This window comes from Fomitopsis serialis, assembly GCF_022376445.1.
Source record: "Fomitopsis serialis strain Sig1Antser10 chromosome Unknown B0H18scaffold_18, whole genome shotgun sequence".
Classification (NCBI taxonomy): Eukaryota; Fungi; Basidiomycota; class Agaricomycetes; order Polyporales; family Fomitopsidaceae; genus Fomitopsis; species Fomitopsis serialis.
In genome coordinates, this window is record NW_025954978.1 from 13,990 (window position 1) to 38,047 (window position 24,058).

Here is a 24,058-nt window from a genome sequence, read left to right on the forward strand (position 1 = left end):
TGAAGAACGGTTTGTGAGAGGAGTTTTTAGCACAAAACAGGGACACTATGGTCGCTGACTGGTTTAGTACTCGCTGCACTCGGAGGCAGCTTGTCGATCGGACGGATCAACGGTAGTCTCCGCCTCTCTGAGTCAACGCCTGGGCATTATCGTTTTTGTTTGTAATCCGTTTATCGTCATTTGAGGCGAAGCCTATGTAGACTCGAACAATACACATGTACACTACTGAGGTTCGATTCGATGGTGTCTAGCTGATCATTGGCTCAGTGCGCTCCGGCATTATCGTAACATCGTCATCGCTACAGCTCTGTATACGTAGTAGTTCATCGTAAAACATGGGTCAAATGATACATCTAGGGTGACATCTATGCGTTAAAGGCCAAAAAGTAGCAGCGTAAACCGTGACATTTCGTCGTCCACGACCACAACATCACAACATGTGCATCTTAAGAACGGCCTTCTCTATTTCCGCTGTCGTGATACCGCTTCTCTCGCACATGCCGCGGAAGATGCCATTTTCCAACTGGAAGAGGTTGAGAGGAGTATCGAATTCCTGTAGCACGGTGAGTCTGCGGAGTAAGTCTGAGAGGATCTATGACGTACTGCTATCCGACCAGAATCCATCACTAAGATCCTGTCATAGGAGATGATAGTCCGCAATCGGTCTTCGTCGCGATGGCATTAACTGTCTGAGGGATGGTCCAAGTGGAGATAGCGATTAAAACTCACGGGCTATGCAAAGCAAAGTCTTGTGACCGAACTGCGTCTGGATAGTCTGTTGGATTTTGGAGTCTGTTTCCAGATCCACGGATGCGCTATCGACCAGAGTCAGTATAAGCACTTAAGGCAATGCGCCTGTGAACACGTACGTTGCCTCATCCAAGACTAACAACGACTTTCAGTGACGCACAAATGCGGGTTCAGGGAAGGCTGCTCACCAACTACCTGGCTGTCCTTCACGAGAGCACGAGCCAAACTCAACAGACTACGCTCGCCGACGCTCAGGTTGGCTCCTTCTGACTCGATGACAGTGTCGAGGGTGAATCGACTTTGAGGTGTTTCGGTACCATCGTGATCTTCGCACGCAGCCTTGGCAGTATTGTCGACCAGATAGGACCGACGTAGTGCATCCCACAAGTGAGCGTCAGTCTGAAGACATCGGATATCAGAAGCGCTAAGTAGAATCTAACAACGTAACTTACGTATTGATTGAAAGGATCTAGGTTCGATCGTATGGTGCCTACAGCACTGTCAGGTCATGTCGTGTTGCATATATGACTGGTTCTCTTACCACTGAACAGGAGTGGCTGTATGAGTTGGTCAGTCACGGCGCAGATTACAGGTGTAGAGGTTACTCACGTCTTGCGGAATGATGGAGAGCTTCGATCGAAGGTCCTTCAAACCAATTGCAGAGATGTCGATGCTATAACATAAAGTCAGACGCGGTCACATTGGCTGCGCACTATCGCACTCACTCGTCAATGTTAATAGAACCTGAAGACAGTTCCACAATACGGAACAGCGCCAACATGAGCGAAGATTTCCCGGCACCGGTCCTGCTCCAATGTCAGCCAACATGAGTAAGAACAGCATTGCGCTTCACCTTCCGACGACACCGATTTTTTCTCCTCCTTTGATACTCAGAGACAGACCCTTGAGAACGAAAGGCAGGCCGGGTCTGTACCGCATGACTACGTCCTTGAATTCGATCGCACCACGATCAGGCCATTCCTTGGGCGGTTTGCGATCTTTGATCTCATGGGGTGCTTCTTGCTCGATTCTGTCCCCTCGACTGTACTCGACGACTATGGCAGAGAATGAGACACCGTGATCTAATGCCGACGAAGTTACATACCCCGCTCGACAGAGCTCATGTAAGTCTAGGAACGGGTGAGCAATCAACATAACTTGACGAGAGTACGGACTTACTTCGACCTCAGCAGACTGGAGATAGTATGGGCTACATAAATTGCAAAAAAAGCATGAACACCGCCGCACGCACCTGGCGAGTGACCATGCTACACAGTTGTACAAGGGCAGCTAAGGACAATTGACTCAACACCCCGAATTGTGCCATATGACCCCGCTAAGACTTACTTGAGTAGGTCAAGACAAGACCAATCTGGGCGGGGTTAATTCCAGAGACATTGGAGACCGCCAACATCGCGACCTACATCCAACACGAGTGAGAACATACGCCCCTGCTCATGTGAACCCATTGCTTACAACGAAGATGAGCAATCCGCCGAGAAAGTCAAGGCGGATTGCCAGCCACCTGAGTCAAGATGAGTACGACAGTCGAGGAGTCCCAAAACGCCTCACCTCTGGTTCGTGACCGTCAAGATCCCCGCTCGGTCCTCCAAGTCAACGTAGTATTCATTGTCTTTGAGGAACCGGGCTGTCTCTCCGTAGCTGCGGATCGTCGCCAGACCAGAAAGCGACTCCGCAAAATGAGCATAGAGGATTGATCGTAACATTGCGTCTGTACAGCAGTGAGAATCTATCTGATGCTATGTTTGGCATCTACTCACCGATCCGTTTTAGCTCGCGCGCGCTGGCGCGGTAGAATGACGCGAAATAGTTGTAACCTAGTCCGATACCGACGACCGCAATTACTGTATGTCTCGTGAGTTGTGATCCATGTCAGCGACGATTACTGCACATACTGAAGTAATGCTCCAGCACGGTAATGATCGTTACACTCCCAATCATATTAGAGACCGTCAGGATGACTAATAGGGAGGTCAGCTCTTGTTCAAATGGGCAAGATTGCTTACTTACACAGCCGCATGGAGACTGGGAGCGGAATCAGGTCAATAAATAGTCCAAAATCAAGGTACGGGGACCTACCAGGAAGTTGGTTGTCGATATCTATGAAGCAATTACATTAGGAGGTTATGCGATACAACGGAGGCGCCGCGCTTACTCTCGATATCTTTGCCGAAGATACTTAAGATACGACCGAGAGGCTAGTAGTTGTCAGCTTCTCGAACACGTTAATTGCAAGTTTCGGCTTACCGTCGTGTCGAAGTAAGACATGGGAGCATAGAAGATGTTCCGGATTGCGTCGTGGTGCAAATTGGACGAAACGTGGAAGCCAAGCTCGTCCATTGTACCGCCTCTGTGTAAAGCGGCCGTCAGACAGATCAGTGAACTGCCACGAGCGATCCACTTACACGGCAAATGTGAAGAAAGCCTGACCAATACCCAGACATGCATACAAAATCTGGTAGAATGAGTTGCCTTTACCCCAGTTGCTAGAGACGAAGATTTTCTTAGCCAACGCCACGTTTCTGACTAACCGCACCTACTCTTCTTCCCACCAAATCAACGTGTAGCTGTTCATGATGGTGCACCCTTGCATCAGGATGATGAAGAGCAGAACGACAGGTCCAGTAATCCATCCTCTTCCCGCTTTCAGATACTCTCCGTATACTGTCATGGATGTCAGCAATGACATTCTGAGACAGGTATGCATCATGCACGACGTACTCTTCCAGCTAACTGAACCTGTTGTTCGCTTCTCTGGGACGATAAGCCTGCCTTCTAGCTTCCCGGTACCTGCAGCGGCGCGTTTGGCGGATTCTTCCCTGAGCTTGGTTTCGTCGACAGTCGTAACCGGCTTGCCTCGAGGGGCTTCAATCGCCTGCTCCTCGATGTCTTCCTCTTCCTCCTTCGTGGATGTACCACCGAACTCCTTGATAAGACGCGAGAATTCCTTCTCGTTCTTCACAAGCTCGCTGTAGGTTCCCTGTTCCTCGACACGGCCATTCTGTCACCAGCTGAGCGCTGTGATACCTATGTCATGGTGTCACTGGATCGCTTACCTTCATCGTGTAGATGTAGTCGCATTGGTCGAGGAAATGCAAAGCGTGAGTAACGAGAATGACGGTCTTGCCGCGGTTGCGGAGTGCTCCGACGATGGCATCGGCAAAGAGAGCCTTTCCGACGTGAGCATCGACTACACAATAATGTTAGGCTCAGTGCGTCTCAAGCTGCGAGTTTTACGTACCAGCTGATAGCGGGTCGTCGAAAATAATGACGTCCGCATTGTAGTAGAGAGCACGAGCGATGTTGACCTTGTGCAAAGTAAGGGTCGGAGAAGTAGAACAACTGTGTCAATTGAACTTACTCGCTGCTTCTGGCCACCACTCAGGTTGATACCTTTCTCTCCGATCTGGAAGCACCGAAGTCAAGTAATATGGTGTGCAGCGTATCATCGAACTTACCTCTGTGAGATCACCGTCCGGGAGCACTTCAAGGTCAGGAAGCAAAGACGCATTCTCTATCGCTTTCCAGTACTGAAAAGCACAATTTAGTCGCAAACGAGAATGGATTGGAGTTGCCGAACTCACTCGTTCTTCCTCGTATGGCTGACCGAAGAGAACGTTCTCTCTCTGTAGAATGTGAGTCCGCAATTCAAGATCTCAGACTGACTGTATGCGCACCAGAGACGCGTTCTGGATCCAGGCTGTCTGAGAGCAGTAGGCAACCTTGCCTCCAAAGGACACATGTCCGCGAACTTTGCGCATCTCCCCGATGAGACCTTGAAGGAGACTTGACTATAGCCCGAGCGTCAGATCGCAAGCAACGAGGTGCGGAGTATATATTCACCTTGCCGCTGCCCACAGTACCAACAACCGCTGCAAGCGTACCCCGGGGGATCGACATTGTCACGTCCTTGACCTGGAACGGGGCGCTCTGTTCATGGGCAGGCGTCGAGTCGCCTGGGCGACGCCTTTCCTTCCTTCCTTCTTCCTTACCTTCTCGTGCACTCGGGCCCTCCTCCCACTCAAACGTCGCGTCCTCCACCAGCAGACCCATCTTTTGCTCCTTGTCCACGACGAAAGTCGAGCCCTCGTTGAGCTCCGCGAGGAACAGCACCTTGAGACGCTCCAGCGCGTTCTGCGCGTCGGTCGTGGCGGAGAGAGCGCGCGGCAGGAACATCAGCGGTTGGCGGAGCAAGTTGAAGAGCGCGAGCGAGGAGAAGATCGTCGCGACGTTGAACGCGTGGGACGTGGAGGTGTATGTCACGAATGAGAGGGTGGCTGCTAGGACTGGAACGGAGAAGGCGGAGGCGATGCTGTATCGTATGGACTCGGTCAAACAATGCGCATACATGACCACTGTGTGCACTCACTTGGCTGAACGAGCGATCTGGATCTTTCTTGTGCCCCTGAGTTCGTTTGTCCGCATGTCATAGATCCCTGGAGGTTGTGAGTCAACAGAACGACTAGCAGGCGTCGTAACAAACTCACTCCTCAAAAACGATTCCTCGTGCGAGAAATACTTGACAACTCGCATAGCACCTGCACGCATACAGCGTATCAGCACATCGCTCGTAGATCCTCCTTGAGAGTATACGCTCACCGAGCACCTCGAGGATGAGCTTCGACCGCCTGTCCGTCCACTTGAGCGCCCTCTTGCCGATCGAGAACTGGAAGGACATGACGCGCTCTTGGATGGGCATGAGCAGGAGGAACAGCGAGAAGCCCGCCAGTGCGGAGTATCCCAGCTGGACGAGCAGGATGATCAAGCAGATCGTGACCTGGATGGGGGCCGTCCAAACTGTGTCTCTCGACGTTAGCATTGTTGGGCGGTAACACAGTGAGACGCACCGGCATGGAACCACTGAGCGCATGCATCCACTCGGCTGACCTACCATTGAGGTTAGCATAGATTCTATGCGATGTCACCGGTGCGCGAAGCTTACATCCGTCGATATATGCGTGACCAGCTTCGAGTTGGGCAGCGTCGTGCGCGCCTTTCCTGTTAGAGTCAGTCCCCGCTTGTAGATGGAGCTGATCAGCGCCGCCCGTGCCAGCATGCCCGTCGTCATAGACCGCCAGAAGAACTCGAATACAAATCGTCAGACACCATCTTGCTTCGAACCTTCAGAGTATGTCTACCTGGTGCGTGCACACGCTAGCGGTGACCGTAATGCAGAACAGGCCGATCGCCATGCCCACGCCTCGGCCTATGCTCGCTGTCGGTTCCCCCGCTGCTTTGGCCGCGACCCGCGCCTCGCTGAAGTTGATGATTGCCTAAGCTGAGGGTCAGCACCTCTGGCACCGTAGCACACCTTGTCTACCACTCACCCTGACGAGGAGCGGGCCCATGAGCTGAGCCGTGTCGCCGAAGACCTGAACCAATCTCGTCACATCCCATCACCCGACCAACCGCACCCAACCGCAAACATACCTTGAAAATCCCACCGGTCCAGAACGTCCACCCAAACACGTCGTTCAACGCCCACGCAATACTCGGCTCCCTGCGTCCTCCGCCTTCACGCCAGGCCCGCTCCAGCTCGCGCCTCGTCTCCGCGAATCTCGCCAGGTGCACGAGCGCGACGAGGAACCACCTGATGCGTAGCCAGAGCGGCGGGTGCAACTCACCCGCAGCGAGCTGTGCGTTCCACTCCGCGGCCGCCTGCACGCGCGCGGCCCAGGCGGCGTCAAACTGCGCCCCGAGTGCGCCTGCTTCACGCGCGTCGTCGAGTTTCCAGAGGTCGGTGGCTTGGAGGGTGCGCTGGTAGCCGAGGACCTAATAGAAGGAGAAGTGAGTGTAAGATGACTGAAAGGAACCGTTGGCAGAAGTCGTCGCAGTAGGTCGTTCGCTGGGTGGCATTGTATCGTTCGGAGAGCTTTCGAGTCGCGCAGGGTGTCTCACAGCTATGGACCTTGTGCACAGGCACATATAGGCGGCCGGAAAGCTCACCGTGCTTGAGCTTTGCTAAAGACGATGACGATGAACTCTCACGACAGTGACGACACAAGATGAGACGCTGCCGGAAGTTGCCTCACCGCCGCCCTTTCCTCGTGCAGGAAAGTCTATCAAAATCTGAAACCGAGATCCATCTTTCTTCAATGATCGATCGGTAGGCTTCAAATTCGTTTCGTTCCTATTCGTGGGCTTTCCTACACGAGGAAGTCGCAAAGGGCTGTGTGTGCATTGTCGACGCCTGTGTACAAGGTCCATATACGTCGTGATAGATAGCTAACCCCCAACGGAACGGCCCCTCACACGACTCAACGCGATCACTTACCATGAGCGGGTTGATCCACGAATACGTGAGGACGGAGATGAACGATGCATAGACCATGGGGAGGAGCGTCGCATCGTCGAGTGACTTGGGCGCAGGTGGTGGCGGATTCTTGGGTAGCCTGTACGCATTGAATGTCGCACGACTTTCTCTCAATGAAACGGTGTTGCGACTCACCAGAGCTGGAACCATCTCCTGCGAAACTTCACATGCTGCTCGCCCTGGTCGAACTCGAGCCTGCGGGAGCGGCGCGTGGGCTGTTCAGGGCGGTCCTTCTCGGTCACGCCTGCCGCCTCGATGTCTTTCTCGAGCTCGGGCTCGTTGACGGAAGTCGTCTCGGAGTCGGACGTGTCCTTCTTTTCCGGGTCCATGGCAGGCACAGAAGTCAAGTGCAGCTACGAAGGAAGGACGTTGCTCCTGAAGATCGAGGCGAGGCGAAGGAGAGTGGACGAACATGGTGGGCCATATATACCGCCGCTGCGCGGCAAGCTATCTACGATTTGGAGCACGAGCAGGCACCGATCAGCGCTTCAGCAACGAGTCAGCACGATGCTCATCGGCGTGTAACCCGCCGAACCGCCAGGCTGACGACAAGCTTGAAAGCTTCGGCTGTCTGGACGCGTGAAAGACGGTTGTACAAACATCTGTCTCTATTCCGTGGAGTGATGAAGAAATAGACAGGCATTGCGGCGCCGGATGCCTCGCATGTGAGCTCAGGCGTGCGTACGTAGAACACGGCAGAGATAAGTACTGAGACGGCAGGAGGATCTGGAGGTCGAAGTTGTCGAAGTGGTAGCATAAGAATAGAGATCTCATCGGTCGGCATCCAGTGCCGAGGCCGTGGGGGCCGGGGGGCACCGAGTCGGCGGCCGCGCCGAGGAACGCGTCGGCATCCTTGTCACGGTCTTACTTGCACAGCTGAGTACTTACTTATAATTAGTTGCAGGAGGACCACTCATCCTCGCCGTTGGTCCTCGCGGAGTGATCCCTGTGTCGCTGCTTGTGTCTCTTGACCGCGACTTGACCGTCTTCGAATCCCTTGGACATATTTACTCGTCTCCGGGCCGCTGCGCAGGTGTGGCTAAATGGCATCCTCCTCCCTTCGATCCGGTCGCGCCTCCTTGCGCTCTCTTGGAGGGTCAAAATTGGCTCTCGTGAATGCATGGTCGACTCTTCTCGCCTGCGCCAAGATCACCAGTATCCTCGAGCTCAGCGTCGCAGTCGCGCTCTTCTGTCACCCTCGCTCGACAGGGGCTGGCTGTCTTCGTTCATCATACGTGTACGCCATGCTCTCTGGTCCCATGCCCATCCTCTGATCTTTCCTCTACTCACCCGCGAGCCCATGACAGGTGCCGACCTGTAGTACGAGGCTGCAGGAGTGGCCTACAGCATCAACGCAGCGTTCCCAGGAGCAGCATACGTCGCACTCTGGTGCTGAGCCTCCGTGCAACATGGCCCAGCGAAACCTACGACGCGCCTAGCCACGGCGACGTAGCGAAACCTATGATGTGCCTAGCCACGGCACCATAGCGAAACCTATGATGCGCCTAGCCACGACGCCATAGCGAAACCTGCGATGCCCCGCTGAGGCTTCGCAGCGAAACCTATCCTACGCCTAGGATAGCGAGCGGGTCATATGGCATCTGGCGAGTCGCAAGAGCACCGGACAGGGGTTTGTCCCAGGTGCTCCTCTTCACTTGCCAGGGCTATCCTGTTCACATCTACCCGCCGTCCCAGTTCCCTCAAGTCTTCATGTACCACGTGCATCGAAACCTGAAAGAGAATCAAATCAAATATTCTTGGCCAGCTGGTGGGCTATAGCCGCAGGAGGGTCGAGCACCGCTACTCCTTGTCAAACATGAAGTCGATTGGTACATGTTGATCGAGGCAAATTAAATACAGTCTGCACGTTATCCTACAGTACCCGACACCCTGCCCGCCCAACGTCTACGCAGGAGCACGGAGCACGGCCGTGCTCAGCGTTTCACTCCACGACCACCGCTCGTGCGCACCGTACATGGCCAGGGCGCTCTGCCATCGCCCAGTATATTCCTCGACGCACACACCGCCTAGGCAATGACCGGGTGGAGGTGGGCGTCCGGGAACCCGTTGGCCTTGATACGCTGGAAGAGCCAGGCGAAGGGCGTCGCGTACGTGATGTCGGTGGACTCGGTATCGCTAGTATCGCCAGTGTGGGGGTCGCCAGTACCGCCAGTGAGGAGGCCGCCGATACGTCCGCGCCTGTCAACAATGACAGAGCCAGAATCGCCAGCGGCGGAGAAGTCGCCAGATTTTCTGTCGTACGGCAGAATGGACCATTCCACCGATGTCTGCTTAGTGCCGTCCCCGCAGTACTCTCGCACGTATGAGAAGACGCCGGTGGCGCTACCAATGGTCACCCCAGTGGCGCTCCCGTTCTTTGTGACGAAGAGGCAGGGTTTGTTGTCACGATCGAGCATGTCCGGGTTGTGCATCGCGTCCTCCGTGATGAAATCCTGAAGCTTGAGGAGGCGGTCCACAGGATACTCGTAGTAGCCGTCCTCGTAATGCGGGTACATCTTCCGGACAACTTGACGAGGAAGACCTTGTCACTATCGCCGCCTTCGGCGATGTAGAGGCCTCCGGTGCCCTCAGTGAAAGGCGTGCGCTCGGCAGCGATGTGCAGGCCGAGCACGGAGAGGTCCGCGCACGTCGACAGTGGGGTGAAAGTCGTTAACAGGTTTGAGGAGCTCCTGGCCGGCCGACCGGGTGTAGACCGACACGCGGAACTCGACGTCGACGTCGGTGATGTCGAACTCCTTGAGGAGGGCGAGGCAACCGAGCGCCGCGGTGTGGGCGTCCTCGCCAGAGACTCGGGGAGCACGCCGATCCAGAGTACGACGGGGCCGGGAGCCTCGCCAAACTCAGCGAAGCGAACCTGTCGATGCTCGTCCACTTGACCTTTACGGAGTCGAGGCAGGCGACGACCTTGTCACCCAACTCCTTCCAGACCGTGATGATCTTGTGGCCGAAGACTGGCCTGAGCTCCCTCCGCACGCTGTAGGCCTCCGGGCCGGTAGGTTCCCTCCACGGCGTGGTCCCCGTACGGTACACCAATTTCGGCTCGGAGGGCAAGCCCGCATAATAGGCAATCGCCTCCAACTCGGAGACGGAGTATGGGGGAGAAGAAGGAGTGACAGACATTGTATATTGAAGTCGTGAACGGGGCTGAGGTCGGTCTCGGTGGTTGGTGGTGTGGTAATACTTAGGGGGTCTCTGGCTGCAAAGTGTAATAGCGAACCCCACAACCCGGCCGTCACACGTCACAAGCCCGCCGCCCGCCGCTGCAGAGATTGACGTGCCGCAAGTCACACCCGACCCCGCCGTCGGCTGGTCTCGTCCGACGGTGGTGGGTGCGTACACACGGATGGGTACGAGACCACCGTCGGCCTGAGGCGGGCGCAACGGCGGGGGCGCGTCACACGTCACACGTGTCCCGCCGCTGCGCCAGATCGTGTACCATTGTCACACGGCGCACCTGTGGGGCTCGCAGTTCGCCACAGTATTCATAGTCTCCCGAGCAAGCAATGCACGTATGGACAATTTATACAAGCATGAGGAGTCACTGGAAGAAGAGAGGCCTAGGGAAACCCGGGAAGGTGAGTGCGAAAACTCGAAGCAGCAAGCTGAAGGACTGCCTTGTGATTTTCCACAAACATCAACATCAATCTGTTGAGTAGGCGGTGAGACATTTGACTGGGTAGCGCAAGGATAGCGCTAGCGTTTGACTGGAACTTTGGTGCAAGGGGAACGTAGAGTAAGACAACCGGCTCCCCTTTGATAAGATATTATTAGATGGTCATATGATAGCCTGCGTCGCGTCGCGTCCGAGTCGCGGCCGGCGCTAATGATGGGATCGTTTCTTCCTCCTCCCAAGCTCCTACCTCTACAGTAATATACCGCATTCCTCGTGAAAGATTATTAGGCATGGTGCACCTCATAATAATCTTCCACGGGAATATCGCATCAAAAGCTAAGCTTCTGCACTTACTTCTCAAACTGTGTACACTGCCCGCCCGCGCGTTCAATCCCGGGCCAGTTGAGGCTGACCTAGTGCTGCCTGGCACAATGGCAGCCTCAACTTGCCCTTTTAATAGCAGCTGCTCATCACTGTGCTTCCTTGCCTCCGCCCACCTGGGTTCCTTCAAGTAGCAGTACACTCTTCGACGTACACAAGCCCACACCGATGCCGCCCAACATGTCAACACGCCAGCGACTTCTACTCTACCAACTACTGGTCTCTCTCATAGCCACAGGATACTTCGTTGGCTCTCCACCTCGGCCCGTTGAAGAATACTTAGGTTCTCTCTCTGTCCTCGGCAACTTGGTGCTGTACTTCTCCGTCCTCGGTCTGTATGCCTCCTCGGTCTTCGCAGTCATTCACTGGTGCATCTTGCCTTGTGTCATACTCTGTGTCTCTCGGCTCTTCGGAAGACCGGTCAATTCCAGGAACTGCCATCAGCATGTGCAGTACCTGCAGGTTCGTACTTCACTTATTCCCATCTTACCGCTCCCTCACGTCTGCCCGCCGTAGTCCGCGATCCGCGGCTATCTTCACAAGCAATGTCGGGAACAGGTACGTCTTCCCTCTTCGCCTCTCGGTTCCCTGCGGCTGACATCCTTTGCGCCGGCAGCTGGCTTCGACTTCGCTGGATTGGGAGCTCCGCTTCCAGCGCCTCCAGCACGCGAATGCGGCCCTCCAGCAGACAATCGAAGCCCTCGAAGCCAGCACCGACGCCGCCCGCGCCGACAACGCCGCCCTTCGGACGAACGGCGCGAAGCTGCTTTCCGTTATGCAAGCCTGGCGCGTGGCAGGCAGGCGCCGCGTGAAGAAGCAGACTAAGAAGCTCGTCGACTCGCGCATTGGACACAAGAGCACCCTTTCGGACCTACGGAAGGAACGGCGCACGCATGCGACGACGAAGGACACGGCTACCGACTGGGAGACTCGCGCTCGCGAGCACGAAGCGAAGGTGCTCGAGCTCCAGTCCGCGCTGAAGGAGTGCGAGATCCGCGCCCGGAAGCACGAGCTCCTCGCCAACGACTGGAGGTCGCGTACATCCGATGGGAAGGCTGCGATCAAGGAGCTCGAGTCTCACAAGCGCAACTTGGAGGTGAAGGCCGCCGACTTCGAGACCAAGGCTACGGATTGGGAGACACAGGCTACGGAGTGGCGGACAGAGGCTACCGACCTGCGGGCCGAGGCCGAGGCATGGCAGAAGTATACCTACGATCTGGACGCCACCGCTAAAGCTTGGAAAGTCAGTTCGAAGGAGTTCGAGGCCAAGGCGCACAAGCATGAGACCAAAATCCACGAGCTGCGGACGCTTAACGAAAAGCTCAAGGAGAAAGTCGTCAAATGGAAGGATAATGCGACTACGCTGGAGACCGAGGCCGGTGAATGGAAGGTCCGCGCTCACAACGAGGAAGGCAGGGCCAACGATCTCAAGACACACGCTTCCGAGCTCGAGACGCAGATCGACGAGTGGAAAACACTTGCCATGGAGTACGAGTGTCTGGCCAGCAACTGGGAAGCTCACGCTCGCGACGAGGAAGTTAGGGGCAATGGCCTCGAGACGCACGCTTCCGAGCTCAAGGGTCAAATCGACGAGTGGAAAGCCGTTGCCGCGAAGCACGAAACTCACGCCAATAACTGGGAATCCCACGCTCACGACGAGCAAGCCAGGGCTAGCAACCTCGAGACGCGCGCTTCCGAGCTCAACGGACAAATTGACACATTGCAGGCCCTTGCCACGGAGCATGAGACCAAGGCTTGCGAATGGGAATCCCGCGCTCACGACGAGGAAGCTAGGGCTAATAGCCTCCAGTCACACGCTTCTGAGCTCACGGTGCAGATCCACAAGCTGGAGACCCTTGTTATGGAGCATGAGGCTAGCACCAATGACTGGAAGGCCCGCGCCCACGACGAGGAATCTAGGGCCAACGGTCTCGAGACACACGCTTCCGAGCTCGAAGGGCAGATCGACGCGTGGCAAGCCCTTTCCAAGGAGCACGAGACCAAGGCGAGTGACTGGGAAGCTCGCGCTCATGACGAGGAGGCCAGAGCCAACGGCCTCGAGACTCGCGCCTCCGAGCTCAATGTTCAAATCGAAGAGTGGAAAGCCGTTGCCGCGAAGCACGAAACTCGCGCCAGTAACTGGGAATCCCGCGCTCATGACGATCAAGCCAGGGTCAACGACCTCGAGACACGCACTTCCGAGCTTGACGGTCAAATCGACACATTGCAAGCCCTTGCCGCGGAGCACGAGACCAAGGCGTTCAACTGGGAAACTCGCGCTCGCGACGAGGAAGTCAGGGCCAATGGCCTCAACACACGCGTTTCCGCGCTCAAGGTGCAGATCGACAATCTAAAGACCCTTATTACGGAGCACGAGACCAACGCCAATGACTGGAAGGTCCGCGCCCACGACGAGGAATCTAGGGCCAACGGTCTCAAGACACGCGCTTTCGAGCTCGAGGGGCAGATAGTCGGGTTGCGAGCCCTTTTGAAGGAGCACGAGACCAAGGCCAACGAATGGGAAGCTCGCGTCCACGGCGAGGAAGCCAGAGCGAACAGCCTTGAGGCACACACTTCCGAGCTCAACGGCCAAATCGACGAATGGAAGTCCCTTGCCGCGAAGCACGAGGCCGAAGCCAATGGCTGGGAAGCCCGCGCTCACGATGAGAAAACCAAGGCTACCGACCTCGAGACACGTGCTTCAGAGCTCGAAGGGCAAATCGACGAGTGGAAGGCCCTTACGACCGAGTACGAGACCAAGGCGGGCTATCTGCAGACCCGGGCTACCGAGCTTGAGGCGGCAGCTGCTGACTGGAAGGTGCGCGCCCACGAGCACGAGAACACTGCCAACGAGTTGGCGTCCCGTATCGCCGAGCAGGAAGCACAGGTCCACGACCTCCAGGCACGCACTATCGAGCTTCAGGCCACCATTGACGGCTGCAACACCCGTGCGGCTGAGCAAGAGGCCAGGGTGACCATCTTGGAGGCTCGTGAGCGCGAGTTCAAGACGGCGATCTGCGACCGGGATTCTCGCGCTCAGGAGCTGGAGACGACAATGCGCGACCGGGACTCTCGCGTTCAACAGCTTGAGGCGACAATATGCGACCAGAAGTCACGCATTCGAGTACTTAAGGCCGAGGTCAGAACTTGGGAGTCGCGCGCAGAGGATCATTTGTTCAAATACGAGATCACGGAGGCTCACGCTCGCGATGAGCAAGCTAGAGCTGACATTGAGGAGGCCCGCGCACTCGAGCTCGAGACCAAGGCAAACAACTTGGCGGCCGTGATTCTTCGATTGGAGGCGCAAGTCAGCATCAGCGAGGCGAAGGCCCACACCTGCGAGGTCCGTGCGCAGGAAGCAGAGAACAAGGCTGACGACTGGAAGACTCGCGCCTTCGACGAGGCGACTAAAGCAAAGGACTCGGAAGATCGCATCCACAAGCTCGAGGGCAAGATCGATGACTGCGAGACGGAGCGCAACCAGGTCAAGTCTCAACTGACTGCAGTCCAGCAACGTTCTCAGAAGACCGAGGCCGAGCTTGCCCGCATCCGCACCACGCTCGACGCACAGAAGAAGACGAACACCTCGCTTGAAACCCTGAACGTCACCCTTAAGACGGAGCGCGACGACTTCAGAATTCAGTTGGCTGCAAAGGAGGCGCGCGTGCAGGATGTCGAGGCTCAGCTGTCACGCGCTGAAGGCGAAATCGACGCTCAGAAAATCGCCTACGAGCTAGTCAAGGAGAACGTCACTACCAGGAACGACCACGATGTTCCGCAGGTCGAGATTCCCGAAGCAGACCGTCAGCATGGCCGCGATGACGAACACCAGCCGGTCAAGGAACGCGCTCAAACAGCAGAGGCTCAGCTCGCTCTGGTCAAGGAAAAGCTCGAGAACTCCGAGATGCTGTCTATTCGACTCAGTGAACGCGTGGCTTCGATCGAAATGGACCGTGCCCTGCTCCTGCATCGGCTAGACGAGATGAAGGGCAACAATTGCGGAGGCAACCCGAATGGCGAGAAACCGGTACCCAACGACAACATGATTCAGCCCGACAAGGAGGCCCAACATCCTTCTGTTACCTTGGACGATTCCTCTGCCATGCGGGACCTCGTGGTTTTTCTGGCGTACGCCCGGAAACAGCACAAGATTGCACAGAACGCCCAGCAGGTTGATCACGCGAAAACTCATGAAATCCACCTTGCGGCCCACACAGTTCTCGACGCTGCCAACAAGAAGGTCGCCTCTGTGCTCAAGGAGATGCATCGACAGCACCATCAATACGAACTCGATCGGTACAAGCAGCAACTGGATATCGACGCCAAGGACCGCGAACTCAAGGACAACTGGGAGCGTATTCAGGCGCTGGAAACGGCGCTCTGGAAGATGTCTGCACATATCGCCCCGGATGATGATGACGCAGAAGCGAATTCGTCTATGGATGCGGAGACCGGCCTCTCTACGGAGGGGCTGGCCGCATTGGCTTGAGGCAGTACGTCTGTCAGGGTTTCCTAGACGCGGGTGTGGATGGTACAATCTCCAATGGGGATGCGAGGGGTTCGTAGAGCGGGGATAAGTAGGGATTGTCAACGACAGAGTGCAGGAGATCGGCTTCAAATACCTATCAAGTACGTCTTCCTCAAGAAACGCTATGACCCAGCTGACAGGACCTGTGCATGGTCAATTAGTGCGTCATGATCCATATCTAGAGGTGCGTAGAACGCCCTCCACTGTGATGAATAACTTGACTGATCTCGAACTAACTGATAGCACGCACACCGCGGGACCTGCGGTGCTCATTACTCTGGAACGCGAGGCTGCTTCCCGTCGCATGCCATTACACGACGAAGCGTCCTCCAGGATCACATCCGAAGTGGACTGCTGTGTTGGACACATGACTTGTGAGTCTCCCACCATCCGATACATCGTACCGTTCAATAATCGCACCCCAAAGTGCGGTCACATTAGTGCGGAGCTCAGTCATCCAATACGGCCTCCACGACGTCGATACGACTCAAACTGGAAGCATTCGAACGTTCTTGATGATTCTGTCATCCCTTCCTTATCAATTCTCTCTACCCCCTTCGTCAGTACTCCGGACGATGCATCAACTCACACCCTTTCCTACGTCGAAGATTCCCTAGCACATGCAAGACATACTTTATCCTCCCGATGTCCGTGTCTCCCTGCGATCTCTGTTTCGTTCCTTTTTACGTTCATTATTTCACCATCCTTCCCTACATCTCTTTCTACTTCCCTACATGCCTTTGTTTCATTCCATTCTATTTCTACCTCACTCCCTCGTCTCCCACACATCCATCATGATCTTATTTTTCGCTTGCCCACCTTGTCATTAGCCTCGTGTCTCATCTATTCATTCATTGTGAACTACTCTCGGTATGCGCATGCTTGGAAGTCGGCAAGTACCAAGGTCAGAAGCCATGAAACTGTGAAGATCACAATATGTATGCAACTCACTCTATTTAGAAGCTGCGGCTTTTGTGTGATTTGTCACACAAAAGCCGCAGCTTCAAAATAGAGTGAGGCTGGAATCGGGTTTGATGACACACAGCACCCAGCGCCGCTCTCGTAGTCAAGAATACATTCGATAGCACTTCTTCCAGTACATCACATTGATCGCGTCCCGATATCAGCACTATTACCGTTTGATAAAGCCGACGAGCTCCTTCTGCAGCTCACGCTGCCGCCGTGCCTTCTCCAGATCATCTATGCTGCGAAGGTCGAACACGATGTCTCGTGTTTTACCGAAATACACCTTCAGTAGTGGCGAGGTCAGTGGGCACGGGTACGTGAGACAGAATACGAGGACATGCCTCTTGAAGGAGGTTCCTCATCTTGATCTCCATCTCTTCGATCATCCGCCCTGTGTTCGAGATGTGCGACGACTGATCTTGCAAAGGGTGGTCTTGTTCGCTCTGATGTACATAGTATATCAATGAGCTGGGGTACGCAAGGCCACGAGAACAACGCACCTGTCTCGTCATGCTCCCGCTCAGCACTACCTCGCCTTCCCTGTTCGCATCTCCCGGCCCGCTCTCCTTGCTCTTCTCATCTTTCCCGGCAGGAGCGGTCACTGCACGGTTCGTCATCTGCAGCATGATGGTGGAGGTGAGCTTGTAGTGCGCTTGTCGCCCGCGTTCGGCGGCCTCGAATACGTGGATGGAGTCCCATGAGCCGGAAGGCTCGCTTGGTGATGACGCGTTGAGTACTGCGAATTGAACGATCGTGAGGGGGCGCATTCAATTGCGAGGTATGGATATGTCAAACCTTTCTTCAGCAAGACGACACCCGCGAAACCGCCGTCGTCGAGATCCCAGAGGAAGACAGAGGATACACCGCCCTCATAGTACCTACATCGAAAGACTGCGATGAATCTCGGGGGTGCCCGCGACAGAGCAACACGACACTCACATCTCGCGGTATGTATCGAACGCCTCGTTCGCGGTGATCTCCAACTTGCGCAGCTTTGGGGAGGGGACGGTCCCATCTTCCAGCGGAGGGTCGTACTCGTTCGACCACGGACTCCTGCACACTATCCATCAGACACTGCATCTTACTCGTGCACGCGGCGGGTGTACGTGCATCCTCTGTTCAGTGCCTGCACCGCGGAGACGACACGTACCGATAGCTCTCCCCGTCTCTGTTATAATCGCACGTGAGGTAGTCCCTGCCCGTCGCGCGATCCGTCATCACCCTCAAGGGCTGGTCCACGCTGCCCAGGAGGTCGTCCGCATAGTCGGGGCACATCGCGACAAGCGAGGCAACGTTCTCCTCAACATGGGTCGGTGGAAGCCGCCGCATCAGGTCGAGCATCGAGTCTACGAGGTCGCCCATTGTGCGTCGACGGTTCCAGGAAGACGATCAAGCGATGTAAGAGGTAGCGTTGAAAGTGGGTGTTGCGGTGTAGCAGAGTGTGCAGTCCAACCGAGCCTACGCGCCCAATGCAACGCGATGAGATCGCGGTCACGTTTTGTCGTACGGACGCGCCCCAGGAAACTCAAACCTTGGTAATATGGTATTGACACCAAACGGACAATCGCGCGTATTCTTTCAACGTAGATACAAACATCTTATGCTATAGCTACAGCATGACAGGTACTTTGGTCTGCATTTCGTTACACATAATGATAGTACAACCATCATTCAGTAGCATCTTTGACGGTTGAGCTGGAGTCGGCCATTCTCCCGTCCTCCGGTGCGTCGCTGTTCTTTGCATGCGCGATCTCCATCACGTTGAATTTGTGCAAGCTGTAGTAATCCTTCACAACGCTCAGGCCGCAAATGCTCTACTCGATCGGATGAGTTGATACGGAAATCGAGTATGTAGTGGCACTAACCTTGAAGACTTCTACCAAAATGAACGCCTCCGCGTTGTCTAAATTGACCTGGTGTCTCTCTGGGATACATTTTGCGAGCCCTTCAATGAGAGTGCTCCTTGACATCGTGTTATGGTTACGCATTCTGAGCTCAATCTTGTACTGCGACGTCTCTTGAGATCAGAAACGAGACAAGAACATGAATGAACGATACGACTCACGCGATATATTTTCTCCGGATCGTCTTCGAAGAATGGTACAACGATCCTCTTACACAGCGATTGCACCTCCGAAAGGTTGGCGACACAGGTTCCGGATACCGGTGTCAGTCGCTGCGTGTACCTAGACAACATGACAAAGGACGACGGTGTTCGGATACAAAATAATACGTACCGTGTCTGGGTGACACCAGCGTCCACCACATTCTGCACATGCTTGACAACCATTTGCACTGGATCTACTGGAGGCTTGCACGATATGAAAACAACTGGTGGTCGTCACTCGTTGCACTCTGTCAGTACTAATATTCAGACTTACCACAGGGCGTATTCGTCTGACAATTAACTGCGACGACTCTAAGTACCCAGCGGAAGGTCCATGACGAGGGACTCACCGAACCTTTGCTCTTTCCTAGGCCGTTTCATCGAAGCGACCTCCTTCGCAATCTGCTTTTCGAGCTCTTCTTCGTCATCGCCCCCGTTATCACTGTCGGTCTCCCCATTTCCGGCTTTTGCGCCCTCTTCCTGCCACAGCTCGGACGCAAGCTGAGACGCATTAGCACGACGAACAGATGGCCTTGCCATCCACCACTCACAGAGTCAAACAGATCGTAAAGCTCTCCGACAGTCTGTTTCTCCCTCCCCTTGATGCAAGTGACCCAGACTCCTGGACCGTCTATCACCCGCTGCCCCCAGATCGGAGTGCCATCCTGGGCATAGATCGTTCTGTGTGAATAAGGGCTCATTGCAAGTAGCAGAGCGGCGCACCGAGCGATATCGTCTTCTGCCCCCATCCCGCGCTTCAGTTCTTCTCTTCCCTTCTCTGGATGCCATGCAGACCGATATATGGAGAAAACTTGAAGACCAGAAGAGAATGCTTGGAGGTCGATACAAGTCCGAGTCGATGCAACAGTCAGTAGACGCCTGTTTCTTTCAATCTTTGCGGCCCCAGTAAGTAGCCACAGGTCGCCCGGACCGTCGGGACCGATCAGCTTTGAGCGCTTGAGCGCTCGTCCCCTCCTGCCAGTGACCTCCTGCCATCTGCGCACAAAGACCATCGACTCGAGCGCAGACCTCGACAACTCAATGATCCTCCGTAAACCTACTTGGGGATATGGCTAACCGCGGGGCTCAGCGACGACGCGGTTGAGGTACAATTTGATCTCTGTCGCGACTGTCTTCAAGTTGCCCTCCGCTAAGCCTGGAGTCCAGATTTCACCAGTATCGCATCGCGATGCCCAGTTATGTGCTGTCAAACTAAGTGGTGTTGACGAGTGCAAACCCTGATAGCCTAGAAGCCGTTGCATTGATTCCGCTCAGGTCGTTCGGCTCGGTGAGTTGCAGTCACTTGCATTGTCGAAGGCGCGTGGATGACATGATACAGGAACTTGCAAGCATATAGCATGGCCCCACCGGAACTACCCCTCGAATTGCAGCAGCATATTCTGGATGAGTTCAGCTGTCTCATTCCCAGTGATCGCGAGACTTTGAAGTCTTGCAACCTGGTCTGTCGTGCATGGAGCTGGAACGCGCGATCGCGTTTCTGGACAGTTATCGAGTCGAACAACACTCGCGACTGTTGTCATCTCCTGTCCGTCCTAGAGGAGTCGGCGCGGGTAACTTTGTCGGAGCGCTTCAGCTGCCCAAGATGGAGCATACCCGCGAGCATGCGTTGCGAGCTACTGCGTCGCCTCACACCTCACATGTCGATGGTCAAGTGTCTCCATGTGAAGGCTTCAACATCAGCTCCCTGCTTCACCACTTGCACTCCATGTACGAGACCTCCAACATGCAGCACGCTATATCCTCCATTTTCAGCTTCCGCCGTCTGTTAATGCGATTCCTTAGACCTTGCCAGCATGGACTATCTCCCGCAATTCAATGGAGCCTTTCCGTCGGTCTTGAGCTTGAGCATCCACTTGCTCTTCGTGACTAGCCAAGGCTTAGGACGATGTTCAATGTAGCCTCTATCAAGGACTTCCTCGCACATCGTAGAGAGGGGACTATCCGTATACAAGAGCTCGATTTGACGAACTGCCTCATACCGATAGGACTAATGTCGGGGCTGCTGGACACATTGGCAGCCCCCCCATTCGAGTTGCAGCTGTCTTCAAAAATTAGCTAAGGAGAATAACGTCGAGTTGGGCGCAACTATCGATTACGTGAGTTGAAGACGTTACGAGCCGGTGGCCCAGTGTGAACCTGTATATTTCCGTGTGAGTCCCAAAACACGCCATTTTATCTTCGATGCATACCTTTCTGACAATCAAGAGACGGTGAACAGGCAACTGCGACCAGTCGTACTTATTTGCCTCCGAGTCCTGGAATGTTCGGAAGGCGCGTCCTGCCAGTAGGGTATTCTGATGGCCGTGCGTGTGTAGTCTCTTGTATTTGCTGGCCCGTAGTAATTTATGAAGACGGCGAGATACCAAGTACTGACCCTGCAAAGTGAATGTCGTTTTGATGTCGTCGGTCAGTTCGCACTGGCAAAATGTGCCTAGATCTGAGATTGAACGTTGTTGGCAATCGGCGATCGTGGCTGGGGCATGATGGCGGTGAGTGGCGGGAGTGACAACCGTGTGTGTCGGTCCAAGTCGGTCAATCGTTCGATTCCCGCCCGCGCGACTGCGACCTATCCACACCTGCCTGCTGCTCCTCCATGCCGTCCCTGCAGCCTCGCCCCTCTACTCAGCCCCGCTACTAAGCCCAGACTTTGTCCCCTCGTCGTCAGCACGGTGCACGGCGAACTGGGAACATTCGCACCCGCGTAGCTACGTTGACGGCAACCACCCCCATACCACCCTCCTGCTCTGGCCTAGATGGTACCCGCCGTCGCAGAAGATGTGTTTGACACGGAGCTGCCTGCGTGGAAGAAACGGGCTGCAAAGATAAGGCCCCATGGTCTGTCTGCCTCGCCTTATAGCAGACTGCCTGGCGGGCTGGCTGTGGTACGTATCTTCCCATCTCAACTGGTACCACTCCCGCTCATACGATCTACACAGAAGAAGATGAGCAATGCAGAGTTTGAACGACGCTACCCATCTGCCCCGCCGCCTCTGTGAGTGCTCGCAATGGATCGGACACGGTCTGTTGATCAAACTATGTTCCCGTGTAGCACGCCAGATCTCACCGCCAGCCAGAGCCTCTCTTCATCTACGCCACGTTCTCTCTCCACGAGCTTGCCGCGATCCTCCTCATTGACGCTCGAACCTGCTGAACCTGCTCCTCGTGACCTCTCACCACGTTCTCGCCGACAGCTGCGCTACCACCGTGCGCAGGCTGCCGTGTCTTCGTCTCTGCAGCACAGCCTCGCCGAGCCTGCACCGGTCGATCAGCAAATCCGCGCTCTCGAGCGCGCAACGGCCATGCTGGGCACGCAGGCGCGAGAGGCCAAGGAGCAGGCTGCGAGGCTGCGCGAGTGCCTCGCAGACCGCGCGAATAGGGATCCCACGGAGTTTGAGACGATGTTGCGCGAGCGGTGGCTGGCGGCCAAGCGGGAGGCAGAGATGAACGACGCGGTGCGTGTGCTCGAGGCATCGCTCGCGACTCTGCGGGAGACCGGCCACGCGCGCGCACGCCTCGAGGAGGGAGACGGAGGAGGCCCGCGGGTGTCGCCGCGGAAGCAGGCTCAGGCGCATGCGAACCTCGCACTATTCTTGGAACGGGCGGGCACGCGGGTCCCGCTGGCCTCGCGGCTCGCGCCCGGCCAGCACGTTGTCGCCGCCGCCCAGCGCCGCAAGACCATGTCGCGCGTCCACTCCCTCCGCCTCCGTCACTCCGCGTGTGTCCTCGCCTTCCAACTAGGCATGCCTCACCCGGCCTCCCCGTCCGCCCGCCCCCTCAGCCCCGCCGGCTCCCACTCATCCAGGTCTGCGTCTGCCTCCCCGTCGCGGTCGCCCCGGACGCCGCTTCCGTCCGACACGCCGTCCAGAAGCCCCCTCGCGAGCCCGCGCTCGCCCAAGACACCACCGAAGCACACCTCGCGGCTCCTACCCCTCCCCCCTCCGCCTCCGACTCACCCTCGAGTCCGTGGGCAGGCGGCTTCGCAGACATCCTCCTCCCCGGCTCGCCCCGCTCGCGCGCGGACATCCTCTCCCAGGCCGAGGCCGACGACCCCGGCGTGCCCGCCTACGCAGTCGACCTCCTCGACGCGCTCGTCGCCAGCGAGCTGGACGTCTCCCTCCGCACACCGGCCTTCGCCCACGGGCCGCCCCCGCGCACCCCGCCGCGCGCGCGCCACGAGAGCGAGTCGTTCGGGACCGCCGCCGCGCGGATCCTCGCAGACACCTCCCTCCCGCCCTCGCCGCGCGCGGGGTCCCCCGCGCCCTCGCGGTCGCCGGCACGCGACAGGAGCACGTCGGCGACCTCGATGCCCGCGTGGATCAACGTGGCGATCCCCCGCCCGCGCGCGAGCGCGTCCAAGGCGGGCGCGGGCCCGTCGAACGCGCAGAGGATCCGGAGGAGCCTGCACCTCGGCGGGCTCGGCGCGTCCAAGTCGAACCCGAACATGAAGGCGGCCGCCGCGGCGCACGCGCACGCGCACAGCAGGCTCGGCTCGGGCTCGCCCCTCCGGAGCGCGCTCGCGCAGACGTCCAGCTCGCTGTCGTCCGTCCCGGAGAGCCTGGCGTCGAGCACGTCGGACGACGAAGACGGCAATGGCAACGGCGACGGGGAGGCGGAGGCGGAGAGGAGGGGGCGGGGGAGGAGAAAGGCGGGCCGCGCGGAGGACGCGAGGATGGCGGAGATGGGCGCGGACCTGGACGAGAGCAGGTCGTTCTCTGTTGTGTCGTTCAGTGTGAAGGGCGAGGAGCCGCAGGGCGTGGGTGGGCTCGTGGCTAGAGTGCGCAACCGGCTGAGTGGGTTGGGCAGGCGGTGAGGGATGCCAGTTGTGGATGTAGTTTGGGGAAGCGGAAGTGGAAGTGGACTGCTGCTTGGATCATTGTAGGTTTGCTCGTTTGTTGCTCTCGCTGCATGATGTATGTATTGGGACTTTGCTTGCGAAACCTCACATGCTACTACGACTACTCTCTTGCTTCATTTGACGGGCTATGCTGTATTCTCGTTGAGTACGACATTGACAACCAACACTAGGCAGCTGAGCCTACGTCCTGCATTCCAGTCAACTCACACTCTGAGTACATACGTAATGCAGCTGAGTCTTTGTGTACAACGTGAAGGAGCAGGCAAGTTCCTATCAGTTTTGATATCACTGAAATCTCTAAATAAATGTAGTAGATATGGAGGTGTGGTACGGCCCGTACAATTGTATGTTATCCTGGAAGCATGCCTTGCTATCCTCGCACAGCTACACCCCACGAATCATCCGCCTCACAATGTGCTTCCACCTATACGTCTTCGCACCCAGGTAAATAGGGTCCTTGCTCGAGATGACGCAGGTATGCA

General features: G+C 56.3%; 7 protein-coding genes across 7 annotated transcripts; 3 read left to right on the forward strand and 4 right to left on the reverse strand.

The window, feature by feature from the left end:
• Nucleotides 1-430: 430 nt before the first annotated feature.
• Nucleotides 431-7,413, reverse strand: B0H18DRAFT_873462 (P-loop containing nucleoside triphosphate hydrolase protein; the record flags this gene model as incomplete). The annotated part of the gene is made up of 39 exons (XM_048040292.1): nt 431-553; nt 604-665; nt 730-840; nt 969-1,149; nt 1,203-1,240; nt 1,356-1,423; nt 1,476-1,559; nt 1,604-1,805; nt 1,856-1,880; nt 1,930-1,944; nt 2,003-2,040; nt 2,098-2,170; nt 2,227-2,275; nt 2,323-2,482; nt 2,532-2,615; nt 2,667-2,732; nt 2,851-2,871; nt 2,927-2,969; nt 3,019-3,121; nt 3,177-3,257; nt 3,312-3,435; nt 3,493-3,772; nt 3,882-3,961; nt 4,013-4,079; nt 4,133-4,177; nt 4,230-4,301; nt 4,356-4,397; nt 4,449-4,562; nt 4,615-5,083; nt 5,141-5,207; nt 5,259-5,309; nt 5,371-5,548; nt 5,605-5,658; nt 5,714-5,854; nt 5,910-6,044; nt 6,099-6,143; nt 6,202-6,543; nt 7,046-7,163; nt 7,220-7,413. The coding sequence occupies 39 exons, from the start codon at nt 7,411-7,413 to the stop codon at nt 431-433; spliced, it is 4,245 nt and encodes a 1,414-aa protein (XP_047895674.1).
• Nucleotides 7,414-9,111: 1,698 nt separating this feature from the next.
• B0H18DRAFT_873455 (uncharacterized protein) lies at nt 9,112-9,618 on the reverse strand (the record flags this gene model as incomplete). The annotated part of the gene is made up of 1 exon (XM_048040291.1): nt 9,112-9,618. A coding segment is annotated over one exon (507 nt), but the record flags the coding sequence as incomplete, so codon positions are not given.
• Nucleotides 9,619-11,218: 1,600 nt separating this feature from the next.
• Nucleotides 11,219-15,588, forward strand: B0H18DRAFT_1147369 (uncharacterized protein; the record flags this gene model as incomplete). Its single annotated transcript, XM_048035704.1, has 3 exons — nt 11,219-11,561; nt 11,616-11,657; nt 11,716-15,588. Exons 1-3 carry the CDS (start codon nt 11,268-11,270, stop codon nt 15,586-15,588), a joined length of 4,209 nt encoding a protein of 1,402 aa, XP_047895676.1. The 5' UTR covers nt 11,219-11,267.
• A 938-nt stretch (nt 15,589-16,526) lies between these two features.
• Nucleotides 16,527-18,046, reverse strand: B0H18DRAFT_994694 (F-actin capping protein beta subunit). Its single transcript, XM_048045271.1, has 6 exons — nt 17,744-18,046; nt 17,533-17,646; nt 17,389-17,471; nt 17,094-17,329; nt 16,935-17,036; nt 16,527-16,876 (listed from the first exon to the last, which is right to left on the reverse strand). The coding sequence occupies exons 1-6, from the start codon at nt 17,953-17,955 to the stop codon at nt 16,760-16,762; spliced, it is 864 nt and encodes a 287-aa protein (XP_047895677.1). The 5' UTR covers nt 17,956-18,046; the 3' UTR covers nt 16,527-16,759.
• A 77-nt stretch (nt 18,047-18,123) lies between these two features.
• Nucleotides 18,124-19,573, reverse strand: B0H18DRAFT_1209503 (uncharacterized protein). The gene is made up of 7 exons (XM_048036320.1): nt 19,424-19,573; nt 19,252-19,365; nt 19,051-19,201; nt 18,975-19,001; nt 18,659-18,924; nt 18,459-18,599; nt 18,124-18,407 (listed from the first exon to the last, which is right to left on the reverse strand). The coding sequence occupies exons 1-7, from the start codon at nt 19,487-19,489 to the stop codon at nt 18,261-18,263; spliced, it is 912 nt and encodes a 303-aa protein (XP_047895678.1). The 5' UTR covers nt 19,490-19,573; the 3' UTR covers nt 18,124-18,260.
• A 103-nt stretch (nt 19,574-19,676) lies between these two features.
• Nucleotides 19,677-21,078, forward strand: B0H18DRAFT_994705 (uncharacterized protein). Its single transcript, XM_048045272.1, has 4 exons — nt 19,677-19,988; nt 20,040-20,428; nt 20,504-20,859; nt 20,913-21,078. The coding sequence occupies exons 2-3, from the start codon at nt 20,059-20,061 to the stop codon at nt 20,617-20,619; spliced, it is 486 nt and encodes a 161-aa protein (XP_047895679.1). The 5' UTR covers nt 19,677-19,988; nt 20,040-20,058; the 3' UTR covers nt 20,620-20,859; nt 20,913-21,078.
• Nucleotides 21,079-21,516: 438 nt separating this feature from the next.
• B0H18DRAFT_158593 (uncharacterized protein) lies at nt 21,517-23,400 on the forward strand. The gene is made up of 2 exons (XM_048036905.1): nt 21,517-21,603; nt 21,658-23,400. The coding sequence occupies exon 2, from the start codon at nt 21,727-21,729 to the stop codon at nt 23,164-23,166; it is 1,440 nt and encodes a 479-aa protein (XP_047895680.1). The 5' UTR covers nt 21,517-21,603; nt 21,658-21,726; the 3' UTR covers nt 23,167-23,400.
• The last annotated feature ends 658 nt before the right edge of the window (nt 23,401-24,058 follow it).

Coding starts and splice junctions, on each gene's coding strand:
- B0H18DRAFT_994694 (XM_048045271.1), bottom strand. CDS start 17,955: ATGGGCGACCTCGTAGACTCGATGCTCGACCTGATGCGGCGGCTTCCA. Junction 17,330..17,388: donor TGTCGTCTTGCTGAAGAAAG/GTTTGACATATC, acceptor TTCAATTCGCAG/TACTCAACGCGTCATCACCA. Junction 16,877..16,934: donor TGAGGAACCTCCTTCAAGAG/GCATGTCCTCGT, acceptor CCACTACTGAAG/GTGTATTTCGGTAAAACACG.
- B0H18DRAFT_1209503 (XM_048036320.1), bottom strand. CDS start 19,489: ATGGCATCCAGAGAAGGGAAGAGAAGAACTGAAGCGCGGGATGGGGGC. Junction 18,925..18,974: donor TCAGACGAATACGCCCTGTG/GTAAGTCTGAAT, acceptor GACGACCACCAG/TTGTTTTCATATCGTGCAAG. Junction 18,600..18,658: donor ATCCGGAGAAAATATATCGC/GTGAGTCGTATC, acceptor GAGACGTCGCAG/TACAAGATTGAGCTCAGAAT.
- B0H18DRAFT_994705 (XM_048045272.1), top strand. CDS start 20,059: ATGGCCCCACCGGAACTACCCCTCGAATTGCAGCAGCATATTCTGGAT. Junction 20,429..20,503: donor CTTCACCACTTGCACTCCAT/GTACGAGACCTC, acceptor GCGATTCCTTAG/ACCTTGCCAGCATGGACTAT.
- B0H18DRAFT_158593 (XM_048036905.1), top strand. CDS start 21,727: ATGGATCGGACACGGTCTGTTGATCAAACTATGTTCCCGTGTAGCACG.